The 10,988-nt window shown below is 65.6% G+C and overlaps 1 protein-coding gene across 1 annotated transcript; it reads right to left on the reverse strand.

Moving 5' to 3' along the window:
• Positions 1–320: 320 nt before the first annotated feature.
• FAM131A (family with sequence similarity 131 member A) lies at positions 321–10,641 on the reverse strand. Its single transcript, XM_019503384.1, has 5 exons — positions 10,502–10,641; positions 6,559–6,652; positions 6,120–6,302; positions 3,219–3,347; positions 321–1,610 (listed from the first exon to the last, which is right to left on the reverse strand). Exons 2-5 carry the CDS (start codon positions 6,626–6,628, stop codon positions 1,102–1,104), a joined length of 891 nt encoding a protein of 296 aa, XP_019358929.1. The 5' UTR covers positions 6,629–6,652; positions 10,502–10,641; the 3' UTR covers positions 321–1,101.
• Positions 10,642–10,988: the final 347 nt, after the last annotated feature.

Here is a 10,988-nt window from a genome sequence, read left to right on the forward strand (position 1 = left end):
AACCCCCGAGACTGCCGCCCCCACGGCGCCCACCCTGCACCCCCGCCCACAGCCGTGCTCCCACCCAGCGCCCAGGGCCCGGGGTGGAGCCGGATCCCGCCCCGCGCAGCTGCGGCTGGGAGCAGGGGGCAGCCCAGGGGTAAAGGGGAACCGTCCCGCACGTGCATGTGCACAGCAGGGTCCCGTGCGAGTGCACCCACGTCTCTGTCCCTGCGCGAGCCCACGCAAGCCCCAGCTCATCCTCCCCGACCGCGGCACGGAGAGAGCACCCGTCTCTACCGCCCGTCTCCGTGCCGAAGGAACCGCAGCCCTCACGCCCGCAGTGTCCAACAGGTTATATTTATATTTGAAGGCCGAGGCCGAGGCCGAGCCCAGGCCCCCAGACCAGGAAGGAGGCAGCAAGGCTGGTTACAGAAGCCATGACATCCCCCACCCCCGGAAGGAGAGTCCGAGGGACGGTATCGACCTGTGAGAGCCCCCTGTGCCCACCCGGCTCCCCTCCATGCTGGCAACCAGAGACACCCCGACAGCAGCATAGCAAAGCCTCATCTCTTAGCCCCCCCGACAGGCACATGCCAGCTGTCCAAGGGGAAGGACCATGCCCCTCCACCAGCCTGCTCTACCCTCAGCCATCTGCGCCAGCCCTGGCTGATCAGAGCCGGCTTAGCCCCACCAGGCCTGGGGTCTCAGGGCGGGGTCCGGCCCACCCAGGAGGCTTGGAAGAGCAGTAGCCGTGCCCCCCACCCTCCTCAGCCAGCGCCAGGCCTTGCACCCGGCGGAGCAGCAGCCCAGAGAGCAGCGGGGCCAGTGGGCTCTGTGCTGGGGTTGGCTTCAGTTTGGTTTAATCCCCAGAAACACTCTCATGCAAAAAAACAGACAACAGAAACTGAGAGAGAGACACAGCAAGCAAACCCAGCCGGTGCCAGGCCCCGAGCCCGCGCCCCAGCCTGCAGAGGTGGGGGGGGTGATGGAGAGGGCTTGCCCCCCTGCCCCTCACCTCCAGGCTTGACCCTGGCATCGTCCTCTTGGGAAACGGGGGGAGGGCGGGGAGGGGGCCACGGAGCAGGAGAGAGATGCAGCATGCCACGCGCCCCGGGCCGCTCACGGCGCCTCGGCCTCGTCGTCCTCCTCCTCGTCCAGGGACACCACCCCGGAGGACGCCACGTCGGAGACTTTCCGGCGCCCCCCACAGCTGTCCCCGTGCAGCTGGCATGGCGTGTGGGAGTCCTTGCCCACCACCTCCTCGTCCTCCGTGGGGGACAGGCAGGACTCGGTGTAGGACATGGAGTACATGGAGTCCTGGCAGTCCAGCTGTGCCAAGCTCCGGAAGGCACTGTGCCCAGTCTGTGGGGGCAGCTTGGCAAAGAGCAGCTCGTCGCCACCGGCCACGGCGCCCAGCAGCTTGGCGGCCAGCTCGGCCGGCGAGGCCAGCTCCTTGAGGATGAGGCTGTCCTCCAGGCTGCAGAGACTCGAGCACAACGTCTCGGGCGAGATGGTCTGAGAGGAGTCGGTCTCGGGCTCGCAGGAGCCCTGCCGCCCGCCCAGCTGGCCCAGGCGGTTGTGAAGCAAGTCCTTCAGGAGGGAGCCGGGCGGCAGCTGGCCCGCGGCATCTGCAACACACACGGTGGGGCGGGCACGTTACTACGGGCACCTTGGCCAGCTGGGGCGCAGGCTCGCCCCTGGGCCTGGCACCACAACCCCTGCCAGGGGCACGGCCCTGGGTACCCAGGGGTTGCCTGTTGCCCCTTGCCCCCAACCCATTGCCACCAACATGGCTTCCCCTCCCCCCTGGCACTCCCTTCTTCCCCGGCTCAGCAGCAGCCAGCTCTGGGCACAGCTGTGGGGGGGCCCCACATCGCTGGCGTTGGGGGCATGCAGCCGGGCATAGCCCAGCCCCGGAGGTGTGCAAATGCCGAGCCGGCCAGGTCAGGGCCGTGTCACAGGCCAAGGCCGGACTCTAGAGACCTGGCAGCGATGCTGCTGCCAGCCCGTCACAGAAACCATTGCAACAACCGACTGATGGGCCTCCAGCAGGGCTGGGCCAGGCTCCCACCCCAGGGCCATGGCTCGGCAAGCTGTGCGCACTCGGCACAGCCCCTGCCCCAGCTGCCCCCTCTGCTCCCTCTATCTTGGCATGGGCAGCACCACGGCTCCTGGATACCCCAGGGATGCACAGAGCCGGGGGCTGCGCTCAGGCCTCCCCACAGCCGCATGCAGAGGGTGCAGATGCCCCATGCACTTCCACCCACACGGCAGGCAACCAGTGGCCCAAGGCAGGAGGGAGGCTGAGGCCATCCCCTGGGAGCTCTCTGTGAAAGGAAAGACCGCTGACTCGAGGCACTCTCAGGGCTGCCAGCAGCCAAGCTGCCCTGGACCTGGGACACCGGGGGTGGGAGAGCTGGGGTGGCCCATGGCTGGACGAGCTGAGGCTGCAGAGCAGGCAGGGATCCTGCCCCACTGCCCCTCCCTCATGCCCCGGACCCCTGCCACGGCCCTGCCAGGGGAGGCCTGGAGCCCATGGCATGGGCACAGAGCCCACTGCTGAGCAGCTCCCGTGCCCTGCACCATGCCTGCAAACCCAGGCGGAGCAGGTGTCCCCATCCCCTGCTCTTCCCCCTCCCTCACAGTAGCGAAAAGTAATTAGCCCGTTCGTCAGGCAGATTATTGCTGACGGCTTTGATATGCAAATGGCCCAAGATTAGTCGGCGTCTAATTACTGCGAGAAAAGGCCTTTGTTTGCACGGAAGGACACAGATTACACGCCTGGCCAGGCCACGTGTGGGTGCTGCCGCGTGTGCCAAGGCACGAGGGTCGCGGCAGAGCTGAGCGTGCGGTGCCAGAGCGGCCGGGCACCTGTGGGAAAGAGGCAGCTGAGAGCCTGACACCCACGGGCAGCCTTGGCCCCGACAGCGCAGCTCAGCACCTGGCGCTGTGGGGCTGGATGGCGGCAGCTCAGGGGAAGAGGGGATCCCTGGGTCTCTGGCAAGCCTGTGTCCAGGAGCGGGTGCTGCGCTGCACAGAGGGACCAGGGCTCCCCCCCATGCCCAGTGTATGGCCCGCGGGCCGTCGGGGTCTGCCTGGCCCTGGGAGCAATCACAGGCTGGGGCTGCAGCATTGACTCCAGGGGGTGGGGGGCACCATCCAGGCAACCCCCAAGTCCGTGCCCCGCTAGCTACACTGTGGCTGGTGATACCCATGCCCCGACGCCTGCTCCTCACCAGCTGGCTGGGCGCTGTCGGTGCTGATGGCGAAGTCCTCGTCATAGGACTCGTCGTTGGAATCGTCCCCGTCCACAGACGACCAGGCCCGCAGCTTGGCCTCCGCGATGGCGAACTGCTCCGCTACCCCTGGGAGTGCGGGGAGACACCTGTCAATCATCCGCACCTAGCAAGGGGGTGCTAAGGAAGGGGGAGGCACTGCATAGCCGGGCACTTGCCTGGGCTGCTGGTGCCTGGCATGAACATCAGGACAGCCTGGCACACAGGGTGCCATCAGGGTCATGCCCAGGAGAGGCGATGGCTGCTGAATGTGCCTCCAGCCCTGGTGATGGGAGCAGGGGATGAGACAGGGTAGCAGAGCAAGGGTCTACCCCCACAATCTGGAGGATCCCAAAGCAAAATACAGCTCCCCTCTGCTCCCCAGCCGGGCACCAGGCCCCTGGTGTGAAGGTGCCAGCACTGCACAGCGGGAGAAGGAGTGGGTGGGGGGCACCTGGGGCCTAAGGACAGGGTGACGTCTCCACACCAGGCAGGATGGGCCCTTTCGTCATCAGCGCTCTGCCAACCCGGCATTAAGGCGCCTCTCGAGTGGCTAATTCGGGGCTGCAGCTCCCTCTGTGCGTCACCGCCCCACCATTTGTGGCGGGGGGACCTACTGTGGCACCCCTGGCGTTAGCACCAAGGCACAGTCCTGGCTTGGGGTAGGAAAGGGGTCCCTAGACAACACCCCTCCCCAGGCACACCAGGCCCCACTGGCTGGCCAGGCCCGCCTGCGAAGGCATCTGGGGGGGCTATTGCAAAGGCTTCTGGGAAGGATCTAGGGCCTGCTCAGCTCTGGGCTTCGCTCAGCCGGGGGGGGGTCTTCTCCTTGCCCCATCACAAAGTCCTGGCATCTCCCCTAGCAGAGGAGCTGTGCTCTGGGCCACAGCTCCACCCTAGGCCACGGTGCCAGCTTGGCCATGTGGACGTGCCATGCTCAGGAGCCCTGGGAACCTGCCAGCATGGCTCCCTGGAGAGGGCAGGAGAAAGGGCATGGCCAAGAAGGGACAATGCTGGCTGCAGGAGGGTGAAGGCTGGGAGTGACCTGTGCAGCTAGTGCCTGGGCTCCCAGCCGGCCCTGGCATGGAAGCCACCTCCCTCGGAGGGTGGGCACTGGGACTGCCCTTCCTGCCCTGCCCCCAAGCTCCCAGACTGGCCACTGAAACCGTGGCCAAGCTCCTAGGGGCTTTTAGAAACAAATGACCTCATACAGCCATACCCAGTATGGCACACACCACGCACTGCACTGCACTGCACTGCACATGCCATGCACCACACTGCACAGGTTGGCACCCACTGCACAGTACTGCCTGTGTCTGCATCTGTGTCTGCATCCACTGCACAGCACTGCACATGGCATGGGCTGCACAGCCCTGCCCAGGCCATATGCTACACTGCACAGATCTGCACCCACTACACAACATAGCACTGCCTGTGTATGCACCTGTTGCACAACACTGCACGTGGCATATGCTACACTGCACAGGTCTGCACTCACTGCATGGTGCAGCACGCACCACACTGCAGGTCGGCACCCACTGCACACAGCACCTGCTGCACTGCACAGGCCTGCACCACTGCACAGCACTGCACATGACACACACTACACTACACAGGTCTACACCCACTACACAGCACTGCCCACACCACACACTGCAGGAGTCTGCACCCAGTCTACAGCACTGCATACACCATGCAACACACTACACAGGTCTGGACCCATTGCACAGCAAAGCACATGCCATGCACTGCACTGCACTGCACACTGCAGTACAATACCATGTGCCTACCCCCTGGGCACACTGCACACACCCCTGAAAACTCTGCACTGAACCGCACTCCGCATGACACCCCCCACCCCAGTGATGCCTGGATCTGCACACCCCCGGCTGGCACTGCGCAGGCCTGCAGGCCCCTTTGCAAAAGCTGCACAGAACTACACAGCCATGCCCAGCACTGCACACGCCATGCACCACACTGCACGCCTGCCCCACACCTGGCACAGCACAGCCTTGCACAGGATGGCACCCACCAGCACTCTGTGCACACGCACGCACACGCCCTCCACCACACTGCGCTCCCAGCTGACTCATGGCTGGGGCACATCCCCCCTCCCTGCGCAGCTCTGGGGCGGCCGGCCCGGTGCTGGGCTGTGCAGACGGATGCTCCAATCAGGCCTGGTGAGCTCCATGCTGTAGCTTCCCTGCACTCCACCCTGTGGCCCCCTGAGGCAGGCTGGGCTCCGTGGTGACAGCCACGTCCCATGACAGCGCACTTGAGTGACAGGGCTGCAGCGGGGGATACTGGGAGCTGCCTGAGCAGGGTGCATCACCCCACCCTGTGCACAGCCAGCAGCCCCAGGGGAGGTGCTGATGTTGTCCGTCCTTCCCAAGCATCTCCCAGCCCCGCGGGGCTCCCAGCAATGGAGGGGCAGACAGAAGGACCCTCCATGAATCCCCCCTCCACCCCCGGGAGGCTGGGCCCTGCTCTGCTGTGGCCACCCAGACCCACAGACAACGGGCACCAGAGACAGCAGAAAGCAGGGTGGGCTTGTGCAGGGGAGCCTGACTGGGGGGCTGGGGGTGGGCAGTGCCCACTGTCCTGATCCCTGGGTCGGGGCAGCACAGCCATGCCCAGAGACTCAGCCCTCAGGATCTGGGGGAAATGAGGGGATGCCCCCAACCCTCCTCCCTCCATCCCTGCTGGGCCCAGACAGGGCAGGGCACTCACCTCTTGCCACTGCTTTAGGGGCAATGGGGCACCCCCACCCCCTCACCAGGACGGAGGAACGCCAGGGACCCCTCCCCGGCAGGCAGGCCCCCCAGCCCTGCCCCACCTGCCCTGCCCCAGCCGGTGCCCCACCTGCGGCAAAGCGGGCCTCCTGCTCCCCTTCGCTCAGGTCCGAGTACGAGTTGAAGGCGCTCTCCAGAGCCACAGGCGAGTCCACGGGCTTGCACCAGCCCTTCCACTCAATGAGGTGTGCCACACGGCCCTGCGCCATGGCCGTCGGCTTCGTCACGTGGTCTTTCACCACCTGCGAGATACCTGCGGGCAGGCAGCAGCATCAGGGGCCATGCCTGGGTGGGGCACCCACCCCGTGGCACAGCCATGTCCCCCCTCCCAGGGGGATCCCCCATCCCATGAACCACTTCCAACCCCACCCCACAGAGCTACCCGCCCTCTCCAAGCGCTCGCACACCAGCATCTCCCATGCCCTACAGACCCCCTCCCCTGGCCTCTCCCTGTGCCCCCCCAGACACTGCACCCCTGCCGCACACCCACGCGTGCCCCCATGTGTTACCGTGTAGGGAGGAGCGGGCCAGGGCAGCAATCTCCTGGATGGTGAGGGCTCGCCGGGACTTGGGTAACATTTCGACAGTGTCTTCAACATTTACCTTGAGCCAGAGGAGAAGGAGGGGTGAGACCCAGCCCATGCCAGCCCCCCCCCCCGCCATGGGGCTGGGCTGGCACACAGAGGGGGAGGGCTGTGGGGAGAGGGGGCAAGGGGGCAGCCAAGCAGGTGGGACTGAGGGCCTGTAAGGTCCTACAGGACACCACCGACAGGAACCCAGGAGTCCCGAGTGCCACTGAGTACCCACCACTGGACCACGGGCCTCCACTGCCTCCAAGGGCAGAGCCTCCCGGAGGGTAACAACTTATTACTGCTTCTGTTGTACAGCATGCAGTGGGACGGGGGGCTGAAATCCGCCCTGGCACCCACTGGACTCAGCTTGAAGCAGGAGGGGGAAAAAGATCGGTGTTTGAAGGGGTTTCTGCCCTTAGGGCCTGACAGCCCACAGCTGCGGGGTACAGCCCAGCAGCGGTGCCAGGCCAAGCTGCCCAGGCGCCAGCTTCTGCACGTGTCTTGTGCCCCAGCTCTTCCCTGCTCACAGCCTGGCTGCCCCTAGCTCCATCTGTGCCCAGTTTGGGGCTGCGCCAATATGAGGCTGTTGGGCTAACACTGCACCCACCCCCATGCCGATGGCAGGTCCCAGCCTGACATGGCAGGAAGAAGCGAACGCCGAGCAGGGGAGGCCGGAGCTGGGGCGTGAGCAGCAGCACACGGGTCACTGAGGACGGTCTTGGGAGGGACACACACTCATGCAGCATACACACGTGTCCGCTGTGCATACATATATGTGCACATGCATGCAGGCAACGTTCGCATGGCAACACAATCTCTCCCACTGTATGTGTGCGTGTGTAGTTGTGAACCCAGTATTGAGATACACCCTCCCACAATCAATGCATGTACTCCTGCAAACATGCTACAGACACGCGCATACACATGTGCAGATGTCCTCCCTGACATCATGTTGTCACCAGTGTACCGGAGAGGTACAGCTTCCCCTGCTAGCCAGTCACTTACACACCCGTGCCGGGCACACCAGCTCCCAGGCTGTGCACGCGTGAGGCACATGCAGGCAGGATGCCCTACGTTCACACTGTATATGTGCACCCACACTGTTGCAGTCTCCCACGGTGTCTGGGGGCGGGCAGGCGCAGACATGCCCCCACACACGCGCACATGGGAGTGACACACCAGTGATGCATGCACACGCCTACTTGCTCCAGCTGCCCCATGCCCCAGAGGCCACACCAGGCAGAGGGGGGAAGACCCCCAGTCTCATGATACTGTGTGACCTGGCAGGGTCATCTCTGTTGCCCCCTCCAGCCAGAGGCTCCCACACAAGCCTCGAGTGCTATCGCCAGGCCCAGCCCAGGCACCCACCCGGCCCACGGGCACAGGGCAGGGGAAGCGCACACGGCACAGGGCCTCCGGGGTGGCTGCGAAGAAGCTCAGCATGCCCAGACCCTGCAGCCCCAGCCAAGCCCTGCCCCCAGCCCAGGGCACGACTCTCCCACCCCGCGCATGTGGCAGGGCAAGGGGCAACACCAGCTGCCCTGACAGGGAGACAGCAAGAGCACAGGCTGCACCAGGCACCCGCCACTGCTGCCACTTGCAGCCATGGGCCTGTCGCTGCAGGAACAGCCCTGGGTGCAGCTCCGACCTGGTGGCAGCGAGTTCAGCTCAGCTCTGGAGCGGCTCCCGGCGGCCCCCGCCCGCCAGCCCTGCAGGGAGCCCTGTGGGCACTGCCCAGCCCCTGCCTGCCGCTGGCGGCTGCTGCCTCCCTGGGAAGCTGCTCCGGACGTGTAGCTTGCAACAAGGTGTATTTCCATGGCAACCAGTCACCATGGACTGATTTCTCCCAGGATACAGGCGGGCTCGGCACTGACGTCAGCGCAGCCCGGGAGGGGAGCACGCGGGGAGCCAGGCGAGGGCACAGGGTGCAGAAGGCGGGAGCAGGTGGGCTGGGCACTGCTGGCGGCGGAGGGGCAGGGGCAAAGCCCCCCGGTGCCCTACTGTACCAGCGGCAGGCTCGTGGTCCACTGACACCACTGGTCCCCTCCTTGTGACCCCTGCCACGGTGCAAGGCTGACTTCATGCCAGCCCTGGCCGGGCAGGAGAAATCAGCCAGTCCCAGGGGAAGAGATGCCCGGCCAGGCCATCACAGCCCCCAGCCTCCATGGACACACCAGTGCGACGTGGCAGCGACCCCTGCCCCTTCCCATACCCTCCTGCCCTGCAGCCACCACGACTCCCATGGGCTCTGGAGTCCCAGCTGCCAGCGGTGGGGCTCACTTGCAAGTGGTGCGGGGGGCATGAAGCTAGGCAGGAGCTGGGACTCGGGCTTTGCCTGCAGCGGAGATGGGCACCGGGCCAGCACCGGCCCAGCCCAGCTGTTGCCAATTGCCTTGGTGCCAAGCATCCGCAGCAGCTGCCCTGCATTGGGTGCCCACGCAATGTCCCCCAGCCTGAGGAGCAGGGCACTGTGCTCATTCATGCTGCCTGGTGCTGCGCCCCGGGGCTGGGCCCATCTCACCCCCGACACACAGGGGCCGGGGGGCAGCGAGGCAGTAGTGTGGAGGGGGCTGCAGGGCCGGGCCTCACCCCTGCTATCGCTGCCATGGATGCCCAGGGAATGAAGGGCCCGGGCAGACTCTGGCAAGGGAAGACATGACAGCCCCAACCACAGCCACTGCCTGGAGCAGAGGCCCCTGCCAGCCCCACCTAAAGGTCGGACAAGAGCTAGACCGGCACCAAGCTGGCTCTGTGGCTGGGACAGGACAACACAGGCTTCGGCAGCACTGTCTGGGTCAGGGGAGAGGTTGGGAGTTATCATGGGTGATGGGTAAGGGGCACAGGGAAACTCAAGGAGCATGGATCAGCCCAGCCCCATCAGAGCCTCAGCTCTTGCCCCCACACCCCTGGGCACACCCCCCCAGAGCCGGCACAATCGTGCCAGATGCCCAGCAGCTCGGCAGGGTGGGTGCACAGGGCACTCAGGGGAGCAGGAGGCTGCTCGTAATGGGCAACAGCTCCAGGATGGGCAGGAGCACGGGGAGCTGTACGCTCTGCACGGCCTCACCAGAGAGCAGGGAGCTGGCAGCTCGAACCCTCCAGCTCAGAGCCAGACCTCAGGCCAGCCTGGATCGGGCAGGGCGGGGATGAGGGATCCCCACGCAGAAAGCCTGGGGGAAGGGGAAGCGAGTTCAGCAGCATGATGAAGTGGGCCAGCCCCCCAGGGACCCAGCAGCCAGCGCCGGCCTGCCCTGGTCGTGTCCTTGCCAGCCGCATGCCCTCATCTAATTGCTCTCCCAGCAACCGTGACCGGGGCAGCCCAGCCTGGCCCTACCCCATGGTGCTGCACCTCCTAGCCAAGTCTGACCCTAATACCAGATCCACGCCACCCAGCCTAGCCCTCTACCCCAGCCCCATGCCCACGAGCCCCTGCTCTCAGCCAGGCTAAGGGGGGCTGCCAGTCAGTTACTTGGCTGTGATGCCCGGGGACACTGCCCAGTGCCTAGCACTGCCCTAACATGGCCCAAGTGCCTCTCAAAAGGCCCATGGCCAGGCTGGACCATCTGGGGGGGTTGCAGGCATGTCAGAGATGGGGCTGCTGTGATTCACATGCTGGAAATCCCAGTGGGAGTCGGGGGGGCTGGAACCAAAGAGCACAGGAGCTGCCGGCTGGCTCAGGGCACGAGCCTGGATGTGCAGAGTGGCTGCTGGGGGCCGGGGGGGGCCGCAGGGAGCACAGGACCCATCCAAACTGCTCCACCCCTCCCTAACTCTGTCTCACCCCCTCAGCCTAGGACCCCAAGCAAGCACACACCCGGGGTCCCCTGCAACAAAAGATGCAGGGAAGTTGCGGCCCTCCCCCCACCCATCCTGCACCCACCTCGAGAGAGTCCTGGCTGTCCAACGAGCTGTGGCGAGCCAGGCGGTGCACCAGCGAGGTCCGGGTGCTGCCCACGGGTGACAGTGCACGCAGGGACTTCACCTCGTTCCACTCCACGTGCAGCCTTGTGTCCACGGCCACTGTGGGGAGAGCACAGCGGGGTGTCAGCACCGGCACTCTGCGGCCACGGCCCCACCAGGCCTGGGGATCAGGCCCCGGTGACACCTGCAGAGAGGGCAATTCCCCTGCAAAGCAGAGCATCCCCATGCACACACATGTACCCGCAAAGCACACACATGCCAGGCACGTGCAGACACAGCCAGGCAGGATCTCAGTCCTGGGCACCTGGCGCCAGTGGCAGCACCCCCTCCAGCATCCCTGGGCAATGCCAGGTGACTGTGAAGCCCCCTCGCCAGCCAGCAGGTTCCACCTGTTGCCACCCCCAGCTTGGCCCAGGCCTGAGATTAGGACCTCTGCACCCCACTAG

Source organism: Gavialis gangeticus, unplaced genomic scaffold (assembly GCF_001723915.1).
Source record: "Gavialis gangeticus isolate Ggan-Ray unplaced genomic scaffold, GavGan_comp1, whole genome shotgun sequence".
In the NCBI taxonomy this organism is placed as follows: Eukaryota; Metazoa; Chordata; order Crocodylia; family Gavialidae; genus Gavialis; species Gavialis gangeticus.